At 32.4% G+C, this 18034-nt stretch overlaps 2 protein-coding genes across 4 annotated transcripts; both read right to left on the bottom strand.

Annotated features, from left to right (window-relative positions):
• Positions 1-3478: 3478 nt before the first annotated feature.
• On the bottom strand, positions 3479-7968 carry LOC113849808 (AT-rich interactive domain-containing protein 2-like). Of its 3 annotated transcripts, none has more exons than XM_027479988.1 (3): positions 7782-7968; positions 6236-7330; positions 3479-4879 (listed from the first exon to the last, which is right to left on the bottom strand). In XM_027479988.1, exons 2-3 carry the CDS (start codon positions 7310-7312, stop codon positions 4025-4027), a joined length of 1932 nt encoding a protein of 643 aa, XP_027335789.1. In that variant the 5' UTR covers positions 7313-7330; positions 7782-7968; the 3' UTR covers positions 3479-4024. The 3 variants fall into 3 exon arrangements, with proteins under 3 accessions (XP_027335789.1, XP_027335790.1, XP_027335788.1); XM_027479989.1 differs by having other exon boundaries at positions 6236-7305; XM_027479987.1 differs by having other exon boundaries at positions 6236-7968.
• A 4945-nt stretch (positions 7969-12913) lies between these two features.
• On the bottom strand, positions 12914-15682 carry LOC113849304 (G-type lectin S-receptor-like serine/threonine-protein kinase SD2-2). The gene is made up of 2 exons (XM_027479110.1): positions 14391-15682; positions 12914-14327 (listed from the first exon to the last, which is right to left on the bottom strand). The coding sequence occupies exons 1-2, from the start codon at positions 15542-15544 to the stop codon at positions 13070-13072; spliced, it is 2412 nt and encodes an 803-aa protein (XP_027334911.1). The 5' UTR covers positions 15545-15682; the 3' UTR covers positions 12914-13069.
• Between the last annotated feature and the right edge of the window lie 2352 nt (positions 15683-18034).

Below are 18034 nucleotides of genomic sequence, written 5' to 3'. Positions count from 1 at the left end.
TTGCTTTTACGGCAATGAAGAAGCTTGAGAAGTGGGTGAATTATATACATTGTTGGATGTTCATGAAGCTTCTTTTCCCACGCATTCAAATGGGTGGCTCCTATTTAGATGAAGAATTCAATCAACCTCCTCCTCTCCATATATCCAAAACCAATAGAGATAACATGTCAAGTTTGATGTTTGATAGAACACAAGGCATGTTGTAATTAAGATATTCTATTGTACCCTTAATATAATGCCCACACCCTAAGCCAAACAACAATTTGAAACATTATCACCTTAGATATAAAATAAGTATATATTTGTGTTTTTATTGGATATTAATTGACTTACCATACATAATTTCTATTATGCTATTTTTATTTTATGAATTTGGTTCTTATATTTGTGTAATTTAAGTGGTTGATCCTTTCACGAATGTGACTACAAAAAAATTGACATGTGACAAATTGTTAATTAACTACATCATCACTTAATGGTCAGTGGAGAATAAAAGTATTGAGTTTAATATATATATACACACACATATATAACGTGAAATTATAAAACTAGAAGAGTTAAAAAGAACTCATAAAATATAAAGATACAAAATATACTTAAGCTTATATTATATTATGTTATTGGCACATTGTTTATATTGTTTTTGCCCAGGCCCCATCAAGAATTCCCAGATAAATGGGCAAATTTAGAAAAAGAGTGATGGAAAATTGTAAGCTTATCGCTCCAAAATCTAAACTATATTAGACATATGCTCATAGTAATGTACCATATTGAGAAGGCCAATTAATGAAGGAAGGTATCTTGCAGATATTTTTGACCAAGATTTCTTCAAAGTTGTGTCTTAGGAGTCTAGGAAAGATGTTTTACCTCCACTTTGATTACCCCAATCCAGCCACATGATGACATGATTATGCTAAACAGCTAGGCTCTACCAAATTAGAAATAATTAACGACAAAGAAAGTAACATTCACCTGTTGTTCTATGAGTCATGGACCAACAAATTAATTAGTTTTAACATTTTTTAGTTGTACTAATAATGAATGTGGCTAGTTGCAGCTAAAAAGCAAAAACAAGCTAAATCTTTTTAGAGAAGTTTTTCCATTAATAAAAAAAATATTTCTAGTATTATTTTTACCACTAGATATTTTCTCTACTTTTTTTAAACTTACCAAATATTCTCTTTTTATCAATTTGTTCGCTTATGCTTACACTCTTATGCCTTCTTTTACACACCCTTCTCCCCTTAAGCAAGATGCAAGTTAGATTATAATTTCGTGGACATCCATGTTTCAAAATAGAATTCTTGTATTAACCACATTTTACAGTGGAAGGGACAAGCACTTCCTTTTTTTCTGTCGTTAAAAATTAAATATCGTATGTCAATTCAATGTTCACATGTAAAATAATAATTTTGAAAGTTTTTAACAATAAGTAAACTAAATTAATGAAATATAATTAGTTGAAGGATTGTCATTCACAAATTTTTTAAACTGTCAAGACATTTGAAAGTTTCGGGCGTTATAATTTTACACTAATAACTGTATGACCAGATTTTTGTTGTATTAAATAAACCGAACTTTTTTATATTCTTTTAATAATCTTTTGAAAGTATTAAATAAAAGTATTTATTCATTATTATATTTAGAACATAAAATATATTAGATAATTTCTTTATTTAATGATTAAAAATATCTGTAAGAATAAAAAATGAGAAAATTGAGAATTGTTCTAAATAAACCATAGTAAAAAGCTACTCGTTACAAGATTGGAGTGGTATTTTTTTTTTCAGTGTCCCAATAATGTCATTCCTATCAAATTCCCAACATCACTGACAAATGAATAGGCAGTTTTTGCCTAAAAGCAAGTATATTTCTTTTTGGTAGAGAAAAAAAATTAGAGGTACAAAAATAGGGAAAATATTTTATAGATACTTATTGGGATGTCTGTACACACAATAAAAGAAAAGAAAAATAATAAATGTAACGAGTTATAAAATATAATGAGAAGAGAGCTTGGGAGAGATGAGAATTATTAAACCAATATTAACAATTTTATGAATCAAAATTAAGAAAACACTGTTTTAGATTTTTAGTTCAAGACAAAATTTCCAAACCTAGAAATCGTGTAAGGTCTTGCCTCACTTAATTCCTTGAAATTATATATATATAAAAAAAAAACAAGTTGTTAGATATATGAAAAAAAGTGATAATAAAATAAGAAATGAAATAAATTTATTGTTGTTGATCTTATCATCATCATTATTATTATTATGATTATTATTATTATGGATAACCATAAGGATCATAACCCATGAGAGCTGTACGGAAAATGAAAATTCAATTAAATTTGGTAACATAAGATAACCCATGAGATGGCCAGTTGGAGGAAGATCCAATAATAAATGAAGTCCAGCCTGGTATTGATAAGGAAAATTTTCATTATAGTAAAATAATCACATACAAGTTTGGAACTTTGAATTGACTGTTTCTTATTCTCTGTCTAAAGTCCAAATTGTTAAACTTAAGAATAAAGACATTTTAATCTTGACATAATCTTTTCTCCCCTCTCAATAAGGTTGTAACTCAAGAACCACATACCATATACATGATTAGCTTAAAACAATAATCACCATATTCTTAAGAAAAACAAAAGGCTAAGATTACAATTCTCATATTCTTAATTTTGTATTATGATTTTAATTTCGTTACCAAATACAAATCTAAGAAAAAAAAATATCAAGAAGCAAGCAATGCAAATATTAACCACTCAATCCAATTCTATTCATGTTCTCATCAAGTATCATTTTTCTTTTCATATGATATCCATCTTCAGCAGTGATAAAGACCATATTTTGTAATGAACATATAACTATTGATAGCCATAATGCACCTAAATATGATTTTTTTTAAAACAAATTTTTTCTGAAAAATGTATTTAAAAGTAGACTTGTAAACATAAATTTATCCTTATGATATTGGACGTAATTTTAAATAAAAGGGCAATAATAAAAGAATCTTACATAATTACAAACAAATAAATGCTAACACACTAATACATTCTTAATAATTAATTAAAAATTATATAAATTAAAATTGTTAATTTAATAAAAAAATTTATTATACTTTTATAATTTTTAATAAATTTTAGTCAACAATTAAAAATGTATTAAAAAATGTAACACAGAGTATGTTAGTGTTACATTTACATAGCCAGACAAAATTAACTAACATTTAGGCCGAAATAAAAAATAATGATTGAATAAGACAAAGTGATAAATGAAAATTATTCATCCATTTTTTACAAAATTGGAAAAAAAAAAAAAAAAAAAGAGAGAAATAGGGGCGGAGGGGGGGGGGGGTTCTGTACTTCCATCAGAAGAGAGAATACAAACATCCTCGGAATGTGCATATAATACAAATTTGGCAGATTATAAATGGAACAGGCAATTATATCACAAGAATATTGATATAGACACCAAACTGAAAATATCTGAGCCAAAACAATTTCTATATCTCTTTGAAAGAAAGTAGGAAACATCAAATCAAAATATAAACTCGCATCAAATGAAAAGCTACAATTTGAATAGCACTTTGATGTATTTGTTCATGATCCTCTACAATAAAATGTGGACCTATATTCCTAAGGCTTCTGTTTCTAGTAAACCCTTGCATTCACAACCAAGTTTTAAAAAAATGAGCAATCTGTGGCTGCTATAGATCACTGTGGACAGACAGAAGATACATTTCAAAATCGGAAGCATGTGAACTAAAATAACGTCAGCTTCTAAGCTTGTTCAAACTTTTTCCACTTCCACCACCAAAATACACCATCACTACTTAAATTGACCCCTGCACCAAACCAACCCTTTAAGCTCCAATCTTTTACTCCTCACAAGCGATGATGATTTGTGTTCTAAACAAGGTGAGAAAGATCCATTGATACTGAAAATTGCCAGCGAGGATGCCCAAATTTGTCAAAATTTACATCCTCAACAAAGCCCCTATTTTGACAAACATCCACTAGCTATCCTCCCTTTGTCTGTGGCTTTTTGGGGGTTAACATGATGGAACCACGTGAATTTTGGGTCTGATGCCCAAAAACATTCCTAAGTGGTCCAAATTCAGATTCATCATCATCACTGTCAATGTTAGCAGGAGTATGCCTATTTTGGTGTCCTCTGCGCTGCAAAAGAAAGACATTGAAGTAGTAGCTAACTAAATCTGCCCTGCTCTTCTCAGGAAATGTCCTAAAAATATGGTCCCAAAAGTATGTCTCAGACGATGCACGGTTTGATCGTACCACATTCTCAAATTTTTTCTCTTCTTCTTCTGTCCACAATTTCTTAACATCTTCACCCACCTTATCAAAATTCCATTCATGAAAAGCCTCACCCAATTCAAGCTTAACTTTAGCCCTTTTCTCACCAATGTGGAATCTTACACATTCAACAGAACCAGGTACCGAGCAGCCACATGAATCCTGTCTTCCTTTTCCTATGGGATCCCTTTCAATGAGAAGTCTGGAATTTACTGTTTTTGATGGCCATACTCGGGTCCCTAACCACTTAGAATCTCCTTCAGAAGTCATGCCGGTCCATTCTGGTATTTCAGCTTGATGATTTGACCCCACGGGGATGCGTACTGTGGCACATCTATCAAGACCTGAATGTCCATCTGAGAAATCAAGCAACCGTTTTTCAGCCCGATCTTCCGTATGAGGACTTGGTGTTCTGTCTAAAATTCCTTCAGACGAATCTGAAGAGCTTCGTACAGATGTATGTTTTCTAACTATAACTCCTCTGTCACTTTTCAGCCGCTCTCTAAGATTATAGGTTGCCCCAAGATGATCATCATACATGCAAGGATGCATCTTCTGACTCTATAAAATCACAGAAGGTTTTGATTTTAATTTGATATCATAAGGATATTTGGAATTTGTTTTAATCAAATATATAAGTGGCAGCATTTGGACAAAATTTATGGCATCTAGAGAACTAGATAAAAAAAATGCCTTTATTAACCAAAAAGTATGCAACTACTTCTATCAAGAACTTGTCAACAGATGGTAACTGTATACTTGATACTTATTAGATTAACTAATAAAAAGTGAGTTCTTCCAACACTGTTTGCCTTGCCACCTTTAATGTAAATATATAATAGCATAACATACTTTGGTAGTAAGGAAACTGAATCATGTGACTGATATTCATCTTAGAAAAATGCCTGACAGATTATATATTTTTTTAGGAGTGAAAAAATCATATGAAATTAAGCAATTCCTCTTTCTCATCATTTAACACAAAAACACTATAACATACTTTCAAACATTTTTTATATTAGTTAAAAATAAGGAATAATGGATCCAAATGTCATTCACCAAAAAAGAAAAGATTTCACAGCTACTTCCACTATGCCTTAGTTTTCTTTCTGCACCCATGCCTAAGTGAATAAAGTAGCTGCAAACAATTTTGCCAATCCACAAACACAGTCAAGTTGCAAGATAGTACAGCAGTAGTACAAAAAGATCAGGTCAGGTCTGGGCCAAAACTTTTCTTCCTTGTTGTTGAACACTATTTTCATCTTATTTTAGAAGAAAGAGCACTTAACATCAATCAAATTGCATCTCATCTCATGTAAAAATGAAACTAATAAAACAATCTGAAAGTTAAAATCTGGAGTATATGATGACGGAATTTAAGCAATCCATAATTTATGGAAGCATACAGTAGCTAACGTCAAATTAAAAGATCAACTATATGAATATATGATCTCAGCACAAAACAATGGCACGCAGCCCTACATTGTACTTTATACTTCATCACTCATCAATGATGGGCGTGACAATTAAATCCGTTTCCCTCAGCAAACCAGAGTTTTTTCTTTTTCAGGGGGAGGGGGAATGAAGCAGCAAAAGCTGCCATTAAAAGTAAGGATCAAAAGGAAATGGAAGTTCAGAGTTAACAAGTGTATACAATGATCATTACACATGCAAGCACAAATACACAAGAGGAAAGGAAAAATCACATGCGGTAGGTTAGTGCACAAATAAGTTCAATTGCATAGAACATAAACAGAATGAAAAATATGTACAGTTAAGGAAAACTTTTGTGCAACTTACTTATTGTAAGTCTTAATTATTAAGCATGTAGTAGCAACATCTGCATTTAGTAAAGCAATTTATGGTTAACTAACTTTACTCAACAGCATACAGTTTGTTTCTTTGGTTTCAGATTACCTGCCAATTTTGCTGTTCACTGCTCGACTCAAATCCTTTTTTGAGAAACACTGCCTCTCGATACAATAAAGCCTGCTTCCACACCTCCTTATTACTGTAAGACTTCCACTTTGACTTTTCAGGTATTGAACCAACTTCAGGATCACAAGGATTCATTGCAACACCAGTAACCCAGCTCAACATATCCAATATAGACTCTCTCTTCCTCTTACCGACAGAACCCTCTCTATCACCACCAGATGTATCCAATACCAAGCAACCATCACCATCATCATCACACTTCTCACTCCCACTCAACAATCTCAGCAAACCATTGTTTGCCGCATCAGACACATTCCCCACCTGCTCTGCATCTGCATTCATTTTCCCTCCATCAATCCCTCCCTGTACTTCCACCGCATCATTTCCATCACCAGAATTTCCAAGAACCGACTCATCCATCCCACAATCCGGCATATCCAAATCAGGACATCCTCCATTTCGAATTTCTTCATCTCCATCAGACTCTAAATCAAAACCCTTCACCTCATTAACACTACAAAACTTCCTCCCATCCATGAAATCATCATCAAATCCACCCTTGAGCTCCTCCCCAACCACCTCATCCTTGGCACAACCGGACAACCCTTTCACCTCAGTCTGCAACTCCATCAACTGCCTTCCAAACTTATCCCTATCATACACCAAACCACATTCAGGAGGTACCTTACTGTCAGTAACTTTCTTCAACCATACATCCAAAGCACTCAAATACTTACCATAAACCAGTTTAACAGATGAACCAACACTCAGACCCAACCCAGATTCCTCCCCAACCAAATCCCACAACTTTCCATTGCAAACGGCGTCGTACCCGCCTTTCCCCTTTACAACCAAAAACAGCTTGTACAAATCCACGCGTTGCTCATCACCCAGCATTGGAGGAAAAGCCCAAAAGTAATCAAAGCCACAGATCTCCCTCAAGAACAGAAGAAGGAACCTCTCGAAACGATTCCGAGTCTCGTCGTTCGACACTCCAAAAACGTCACCACTGTCTTCTAGGGGAACCGCGCCGTCGTGCGCCGACCACCCTGCCATGGATTTCGCATTCAAACCCTAGAAACAAATAATCACGCCCCGAATCATCCATTTTTTTTTCAATTTTTTTTTTAATTTTAACCCTCTTTTTCTTTACTTTTCTTCTACGATAAATAAAGGGAAATGATTCGAAGGGTGAGAAAATTGGCACCGATTGAGAATCTGGGTTTGGGTCAAAAATGGATTTTGGCGGGAAAATATAAAAGGCTGTGATCTGGTTACTATCTAGGGCTTTTTGGACAAGCTCTGGGTTTTCTTGTTCTGCCACCTTTGTGTGTTGAGAAAGAAAATTTTCATATCCCGCGCTTTCTTTCTCTCTCTACAACGATGTATAATTGCAGAGAGAGAGAGAGAGAGAGAGAGAGAAAGAGAGAGGGGCTAAATTTCAAGTTTTCAACAGACGCAGACCCTCTTCTTCAAAATCTCAATTTTCATTGGAAGTAAAAAAAGAAAAGGGAGAGAGACGTACCAGTTTTAAGATAGAGAAAGGGTTTCAATGGACCCCTATGGTGACTCGAGTTGTGTTGTTGTGACCTCCTTGACCTTAGCCAACTATGTGATTATTATTTTTATTATTTTTCTCTTCAATTTCGTTTGAGGGAATTTATGACTTCTATTTTGATATAAAACTCAAAAAATGGAGATTTATTAGGGTTTCTTGATGAGGGAAAGTTGCTTCCATCCCCAGCATTCTTTCATATATAGGTGGACTAACCTTGGTTAGCATTTAACTAGATGGATGGTTTGGATTGGTGATTATTGGTGGGTTTGAATTATTTCTTTTATATGATGAAAGGGAAAAAAAATTATAATTAAAAGGGGCATGAGAGTTTGTCATCAACACATGGGTGGTGCCCTTGTGGATGGTATCTAAAACTTCAAGATTTATCATCTTACCTCTTTCTTTCCAATAAGGTGTCAAATTGATTGGGCATTGAATATAATCTCAGGGTCTTATTTTACTTTATTTTGTATTATAATATTAGTTGGACATAAGCTCTATTTTTAAAATTGTATAACTTCGACTGTTTTCTTTTTTAGGAATATTAAATTCTTGAGGGACACAGTTATGAATTTATGATTGACCAAATCCATATCATATACACGAATCCAGCTATACAAATTAGATTAGTATTGAACCAAAAAATTTCTAGATGTTTTTAAATAAATTAAAAATTTATATGATATCAATCAAATTAAAAAAATCACTTGTAGTCCTTAAATTTTGTTACTTACTCAGAAATTTTATTCAATAGTTATCAAAAATGTGATATATCATTTATTTGTATAGATTCACACACAAAAAATTATAAAATTATTAAATAAAAAGGTCATTTTTCTTAAATTTATACATGTTATTATTGTTTTTATTTAAATATTATATTTATTTTTATCACTAATCTGTATAAATTAATATGTTACACATTTATTATATTTTTAAAAATTATTAGATAAAATTTTAATGCAAAAGACTTAGTTTGAATAATTACCAAATAAAAAAGTAAACGTAAGTAATTAAAATTAAAGATACTAAATTTAGATGTAAATTAAAATATAAAAACAAAGAATATAATTAAACCAATTAAAAGTTATCCATCAATAGGAATGGGGAATTCATCTCGAAACGCTTTGTGAGGGAAATGAATATGTAATTTAGCTTGCTAATTTAAGTTTTACCTAAATATCCATTATGAGTTTGATGCTGCCTTTTATTCTTATTGATTTTTGGAGACATCAAAGAGCTTTTATACGACCTATTTGTGTTTTACGAGTATATATCATGCATAGTTTAAATAAATATTCAAATTATCTATAATCATTATTCTAACTTGAGTTTATCATGTGATTTTATTTGTTTAGGTTTTAGAAGCTAAAATATCATAATTTAAAGGTTTAGGAAAGAAAAATAAAAAATAAAATTAAAGTATTTATAAGGGAAAGCATGAAAAAGTCAAACAAGATAAAAACACTAGTCAATCTAGAAAAATATAGTTATATATGAATTTTTCTTTGGAAATTAAAAATTTTTATTCTAGAAAAGAGGTTGTATTAATTTAAAACACACTCATATTCTTTTTTCTAGTTATTTTCTAAAATATTTATTAGTTAAATTAAATAGACTTGGAGTAATTATGAAACACAGGTTTATTTAAACATAAAAGAAAGACATTTAGGTCCATGCCATTAATAAGTAATCAATAACTTTCTTAATGGGATTAAAGTATAATCAAAGACTTAAGGTAAAATTTTTAAAATCATTTTTACAAGAAAAAGATATTTCTAAGGATAAAAAGAGGATATGTTCTTGTTTGTTCTTTATGGTTTATTACTTTTATTTTCTTTTTGTGTTTATATTTATTGTTTTGGTTTATAATTAAATTAAAATTAAGTTATTTTTGCGTGAAAACAATAAAAAACATTTTATGTAAAATTAATTTAAATAATTTTAATTTATTTAAGTAAAATTTACATATTTTTCATAATAGAAGATAAAAGAGAGTTAGGAGAGGAAAAAAGATATTAAGTGCAGGAAGAGTAGGAAGGAAAGGGTTGAATATGAAGATTGAGAAAAAAATGTTAAATATAAAAAAAATAAAAATAGAAAGTTTGAAGAAGAGATGCAAAATTTACTTAAATCAATATAAATTTCGTTTAAATAAATTTTGTATGAAATTTTGTTTATCATTTTTCTATTTTTGCTTAGAGACTATACGTTTAATTTCTACTATAACTAAAAAAAATCAGTTTCTTAATATTCTTTTATGTTCATCTATGAAAAGTATTAGTACCTTTAAAGATAAAAAATTTTATGTTTCTCTAAATTAGTCTTTAAAAATGTTCAAATTAAATATTTTACTTATAATTATTTCTAACTTTATTAAAATAGACATTTTAATTTTTTATTATAAAAATAACTAAAATAAATGTTAGCTTATAAAGTTAACAATTAATTAGAATGTTTTGAAATATTAAAGGCCTTATTTCTAATTTTTATAATCTCAAAGGCTAATGTATGAATTTGTTCTTTATTTTAAATTTATCAGGCCTGTTCAACAACAAATTATATTAAAATTTATAAAAAATTTGTCTAAAAAACTATTAAAAATTTTCATCGCAAAAATAATTTTTAATATAAATTTATTTATTTTTTGTTAAATATTGATTGATTAAGAAAGTTTAAGAACACCTTCAATCAAAAGATGTTAAATATTAAAAGTATTATAGCAATGCACAAAAAATAAATAATAAAAAATCAAGTACATTTTTCTCAATACTAAATTTAACTTAACAATACACTAAACATAATCAAATTAAAATATTATCTTATTTTTTAGAAACACAAACTTAACTATGGAAAACAAGCTTATCTTTTTTTTTTTTTTGAATTAGTACAAGTCTAAAAATAATTTTAATAATTTTTTTTTCTTTTATTTCCTTGGCTAGATTAATATAAATTTAAAAATAACTCAAGTTTGAATATAAGAAAGAACAAAAATAAATGTAATAAAAAATAAAATAAATAATAAAAAAGAGATAAACAAAAAATAAATAAAAATTTCAACGAAAAGAGATAAAATTTCATCATACATAAGTAAAATAGAAAAAGAAAAAAAATATTATAAGAGATAAAAAAATAAAAGAACCCACCAAGGGAAGAACTTATCTTTTTAGAGTTAAGTCTTAAAAAGAAAAGGTACCTAGTAACACAGGCTACCCTTCAGCTTTATATATATATATATTATTTGGGTCTGAGCTCAGCTGAATGTTCAAGTATAGAAAAACGTAAGTAGTTGGTATCCTTCTCCATAATATGCTTAACCCGATTCCTTCCAAAGAGGCCCATGTGGATCATTCGACCCAGTTTCATTTTGCTGCAAACCTTCTCTTCTTTGCTTTTTATATATTAAGCTGCAGGCCTTCTCGGCTCAATTCCAAAGTTTTATGCATTCAACTCCTTTTAAATTATCCATAAAAAAACAAAGATAATATTTATCATTTTTTTATTTCTATTTTAATCAGTCATGTGAATTAATGAAGTATCAATTAAATTGTAACTTGTGTAAACTTTATGAAATTGATTAAATTTTGCTATAAATTCAACGATCAAATTGACATTGATAAATTTTTTTTGGAGGTATCATTTTATTAAATTTAACACTTGGTATAATTTAGTCATGTTTGTAGCTGTGCCATTTTCTGTATGCATTACCAACAAGCCATGTAACTTGATTTACCCTTGAAAGTTATGTTGCAAATCCACAGCCAACCCAAAAGAAAATTCAAAAAGAAAAAAAGAAAAATGATTTATGGTATTTTGACCATTTCACACACAACCAGGGACTGGATCCCAGAATCTACCAAACTGAAAATGAAAATGTAACCGCTGATGCGATTTACTAGATGGTACCCATTTTCTTTTTCACCCAAAAAAAATATAAACGAATATAAATTGAGAAACTTGTAAAAAGAAAAGCATGAAAACTACACAGAAAAGGCCATAACTGAGCATAACTTTCCACTTCTCAAGAAGAAGCTGCATGCTTTCACTACTAAAACAAAATCTCTAGTGAATAATGTCAGTCAATGAAACAGGCAAAATGTTGTAGCATCCAAACATAATTTCCCCTCATACCCAAAGATGGCTCCACAATCTGTAAATACAAAGTAAACAAAAACTATAAATATTTAACAAACTAATGAATTAAATAATAATAATAATAATAATAGTAATTGTAGATACCATCAATCTAAACAGTGATAAAACAATGGACTCCTCTCATCAGCTCCGTTTAGAAAAATGTAATTATAAAACGAAGTAATTATTCATTAGCAGGTCAAATCATACTTTCCAACATCAAAGGAAAAAAAATATTGAGTTAAGCATCTGGTAAACAACTTTAGAAAGAAATTATTTCATGTTCAGCTGTCACCAACTAGAAACAGTTAGTCAGCAATGACAAGAATTCAACATCTAGCTAGAATTGCATTTTTTCCTCCAATCCTCTGTTTCCTTCTTTAACCATTAGCCCTGATGATCAACCACCACAAAAGCACATTGGAATTTAATATGCTTGCTCTGAATTTGCTATAATGTGAAAAAGAGGGTGGTTCTTCACCTCAGGTTAATTTTCGTGTTAACTACAAAAGGCATCATGGAAAAACAAATCAAATACAATTAAGAGATTCAGAGGCGCAGAATTATGTTGAACACTAATTTGCAAAGTTCCATTCCGTACAGCACACAACTTAAGTAATACAGCCTCAAAAGATTTGGACAATGTTATAACTTCGAGCTTTTAGGTGAGAAGAATTTACCATGTTAGACGATCTTTTACCATAACCTCTTCAATTTTATGTTCAAATATTTCCTTCCATCACTTAGGTGGGATCAAAATTGAATCGGGGTCATTGCCTTTGTCGTAATTACATTACATGTTGAACATAAACTTAGTTTCATATGGCTATATTCTACCGTCTGCTTAAAAAGTGAGCAAATGCACAGAAAGAATATAGAAGTTAACATTTCATTCATTTGATTTGAAAGAAGAAAAATTGAAATTAGAAGCTGGGAAATCCACTTTTCCGAGTTCCAAAATCCTAAAGGCAACTAATTTACATCCACATCCACATCCACATCCACATCCAATGTTTCTTTTTCTTCCCCATCCCTCTCCTTAGAGAGAAAAAAAGGGAGAGTAGGGAAAAAGGAGGTATACTAACTTAAAATGCTATAATCTGGAAAATGCCATAACTTTGTCATCGAACACTAACATTAACATCCATTGGGGACAAAACATTCCCTATATATGATTCAGAATCAGCAGTTGACACTTCCAAATTGCCATCAGATAAGCTGCCACCAGTGGACACCCCGGTGCCGGAATCAGCCTTGACCCCGTGAAAGGAATCCCCAGTAACTAACGCCTGTAGCAACTTCGGCGGTGGAGGAACATTCACCTCCACCAACCCCTCTAACATTTTCACCACCATACCCATGGTAGGTCTCATTGCCTCATCATCTTGAATGCACCAAACTGCCACCAAAGCAACCCTCCTAGCCTCCTCAATGTTATATACATTTCCAAGCCTCTTATCAATCACATTAGTCACATTACCCTCAATTATCTGCTGTGCCGCCCATGGAGGAAAGAACCACTTCTCTCCCGTCTCGCAACCACTCTCCCTAGCCCCAGCAGAAGGTGGCGCCTCCACATTCCGGCGACCACCAATCAGTTCCAGCAATGTCATTCCATAGCTGTAAACATCAGCTTTGGTGGTAATCGCCACACCAGAAATCCACTCTGGGGCAACATATCCCCACGTACCCCTCATGGTTGCCAACACCCTACTGAAGTCCCTACCAATGAGCTTCGCCAACCCAAAATCAGAAACTTTTGCAGTGAAGTCACCATCCAAAAGGATGTTTTCAGGCTTGATATCACAGTGTATGATGCAACACCTACATTCCTCATGTAAATACGCTATACCTTTAGCAGTTCCAATGGCCACCCGAAACCTAACATCCCAGCTCAAACTTGGCCCCTCTTTGCGCAAATAAGTGCTGAGGGCACCATTCTGCATATACTCATAAACCAAAAGCCTATGAGAATTCTCAGAGCAAAACCCTCTGAGCCTCACAAGATTAACATGTTGAATGTTCCCAATTGTAGACACCTCGGCCCTAAACTCTTTCTCTCCACCCCCAGGCCTCTCCAACCTCTTTACAGCCACAAGTGTAGAATCACTCAACTCCCCTTGAAACACAGTCCCAAACCCACCATGCCCAACCTTCTCCGAAAACCCACGGGTCGCCAACTGAAGCTCCTTATAAGAAAACACCTGCAAATTCAACACAGGCACAAACCCATCTTCCTCCAAACCCTTCTTCCTCCTCTTCTTCACCACCACCAACAATGTCACCACCACCACACCCAAAACCGCAACCGAACCAATAACAGCTGCACTCAAAACCTTACGACTAAAACCCCTCTTCACAGATCCACCTCTTGGAACCCTAACATACAAAACCCCACCATCACCATCAAAAGAAGTCGAATTATGCAAATCCAAAAGAGACCCATAAAAATTCTTACACACACCACTCCCTCCATCAAAAGCCAAACCAACACAACCACAAGAACTCAAACACTCACGCTCACATAAGCTTCTAGATTTAGCCCTAAACATACTCACATTACCATAACCAAACGTGACCACACCCAGATCCTCAAAACCATCACTCTCATCACACGTGTCCACCACACGGCGACAACCCCGAGAGTGGTCACCGGAACCCCACCCAACACCATCCACAGGCTCAAACCCACTCACACATTCACAAACCCTCGACATTTCCCCACTGCACACACCGAACCCACCGCACAACCCCCGAACCTGACACACACTCTCAGGCTTCGACCAAAACATGTTCCACGAACCCGCCTGCTTCGACCACGTGTACTGCCGAACCTGCCCGAACGGTTCCACGCGGAACATTGTCGGCGGCCGGATTCCGTTCTCCGAGGCCCTCTCGGAGAACCCAAAAGACGCCGTCGGCGAAAACGGGTCCTCGAAATCGAACCGGTAAAGGTAAGGAATAGTCATCTCCGGAACATTGAGGAACGACCCATTGGTCCAATTCCCGGTGGACCAGTACGAAACGGTGCCGTTGAAGACGAGGTCGAACTCACCGTAATCCGGTGGTCTCAGCCGCAGAGAATAAAACCCAGGAAACGGGTCCGTTTCGGTGCGCCATGAAAGAAGGGATCGGAACCGGGTCAGGTTCATGCCGGGAAGCCAAGTGTCGGTGGGGTAATCGAAGCTCTGCCATAAAACGACGCCGTCAGAGGATAGGAGAACTAAGTTACCAGTTTCTAGAAGGTTGAATTGAACGGCATGGGTGTGGTTGGCTTCCCAGACGGTGGAGTTAGAGTGAGTGAGCAGTAATTGACCGGTTGGGGTCAACCGAAGAACCGAACCGTCGAGGGTTGGAGTTGGTTGATGGCGGTTAGCGACCCAAATGATGTTTGGGGCTGGTAGTGATGTGTAACGGATCGCGAGGTAGAAGTTGGGTGAGACTGTGGTGAAGTTGAAGAAGCCCAGTTCGAAGGTTTGGTTTTGGCTCCTCAGTGTCGTGTTTCCTTGTACGATGATAATGTCGGAGGAGGAAATGGGAGAAGCATGAAAAGTTAGAATTTGAATGAATGGTAGAAGAAAGAGAAGAAGGGACATTGTTTGTGGGTTTATAGAGGGAATTGAACTGAATGAAGATGAGAGAGTTGTTGTTATTGTTGGAAAGAAGGGATGTTTATGATGTTGGAAATGGAAGATATGTGTGCGTTTTCTTCTTCCCCCATTGTTGCTGAGTCTGAGTTTTGAGTTGAGTTTGAGGGTTCTTCCCAATACTTGGAATTATTTACAGGGGCAACGTTTATATGACCAAATTACCCTTTCTTCCTCCATACTCTTTCTACTAACCTCAATCCACAAATATTTAATAATTTTAACACCCGTTTAATGTGTATTTTTTATTTCTCTCTATATCATATTACTATTACTTTTTTATTGGATTAAATTGATTTTTAAGCTAAATTATAAGATTAATATTACATAAATTGAATTGAACTAGGACTCCAAGCTTTTTGAGTGAGAATTATTTGTGGCTTAACGTATCACTTAATGCTCTTACATGCTAGCATACCTTAATCAAGACAAGTTGAATGGGGGTTGAACCCAAATAACCAAGACAATGAGCATACCTTAATTACAACATTGCCGCATTTAGATTTTTAACATAAAGTTGAGAAAAGAGCACCTTCCCCAAGTTAACGAAATTTTCAGGCAAGTGCATGTTTACATATCTCAACGTGTAATAGGGAAAATTTCAGTAAGAAGAATAATTCATAGTAACAATTTATCCACGTTGTACAGGTTCAAAAGTTTCACTAAAGACACTTAATAGGGAAAATAATATGCTTATTGATTTTACGTTGTTTTGATAACAGATATGTGTTGGCTCTATGTTGCTATGATTTGACGTGATGGAAATATGCACTTAATCCTTGTTTTAAATTTTTATTTGTTTTCATATAATAAAGAATAGAATCGATCTTATACATATAAGGAATGAAAACATCATGCATTGGGATAATCATTCCCCTATTCATTACTCATAAGAGGGGATTAAAGTCTCCTTTATTCCTTGGAAGAGGGATAAAACTATTGGGTTTCACCTAATAATTCTTCATTAACAATTTAGCTGTTTCTTGATCATTGATAACCAAATCTTTAATCTTGGATGATTCCTATTGTTGAGTTATTTTTAGTAACCTGATGATGCATCTCTTTTAGTTTAATATGTGAGTGGAATGATTTCTTATAACTTTTTTTAAAGCCAAACCTTTAACGATTGCTGCAGAATAATTTGAAGTAATATAAACTGTTTATGGCATAAAGTATTGCTCAGTATAATTGTTGAAAGAGAATCTGCCCTTAAAAAAAGGTTTACAAAACAAACTTAAGAGCTCTAATCATTGCCTATTGTAGGCATGAAAGGATTTGTTGATTTGATACATGTCCTCAAAATAATTTTTTTTGTAATAAAGATATCTTTTCGTGATGTATAAAATATTGAAGTAAAATTTATCTTTATATAATAATAATAACATATTTTAATTAGCATGCTTAAAGAATTCTATGTCAAATTGTGTTATAAAGATTTAATTTTAAATGTATTAATTATTAAATTATTTTTATATTTTTATTTATTATAAAATTTGTATTAACTAAACACTTATCTATTACTTATATTTATATAAATGAATATTTGGATTGAGTCACAAATTTAATGATTTATTGTTATAAATTTTTAAAATATAATGTAAGTATATTAATAATTATTTTTATTAAATTTGATGTTGATGAACTGATTATTTATTTTATATATATATATATATATATAAAAGAGCATAATACTTTATGAATCTTACTAACTAATGCATTTAATTAAGGAATTAGAAAGATAATTTTTTTTATTAAAAATCATATTAAATTTCATTAAAAATAATGTAAAAAAGTGTATTATATTTTTTTGATAAATTTTTGGTTTTAACAAGTGTTTTTCATTATAATACACATTTCTGAATTTTCAAAATTTATAGAAAAATGATAACAAAATCAAATTGAATGGGAAAGTGCACGAAAATTTACATATGATAGCAAAATTAACATGATTGGAATAAAACTATAATAATAATAAATAAATAAATAAATAAATAAATAAATAGAATGCAAGAAGTGAAGGAAAACAAAAAGGAGGGTAATTTTGGTAGAAGACAAGTTGGAGAGAGTGAAACGGTGGTGGCAGACAAATGTTCTCAAGTCCACTCACCAAGTTATCTGTTTTCAACGTAAGAAATGAAAAATTTATTAAAATAAGGCTTTTGCGGAAATAAATTAATATTTATTTGACGACATAAAATATCCTCTTTTTTTAATTTATAATTAAAAATAAAATAATTGCATGGAGAGAGAAAGGGGACCATTAAAATAAGGATAAACAAGTGAAATAATAGAAAAGCATGTTATGGCCAAATCAAAAGCTCTTAAGAATAAACGCGTAATGACTGTGTATGCTGCTTTGGTAACTTTGGAAAAATAATCACATTTTATTAAAATGCTTTTTGAATCCCAAAATAAAAATACATTAATTAATTAATTAGT

This window comes from Abrus precatorius, unplaced genomic scaffold, assembly GCF_003935025.1.
Source record: "Abrus precatorius isolate BTA unplaced genomic scaffold, Abrus_2018 Scaffold9, whole genome shotgun sequence".
In the NCBI taxonomy this organism is placed as follows: domain Eukaryota; kingdom Viridiplantae; phylum Streptophyta; class Magnoliopsida; order Fabales; family Fabaceae; genus Abrus; species Abrus precatorius.
This window is presented reverse-complemented; position numbering and strand designations above follow the sequence as displayed.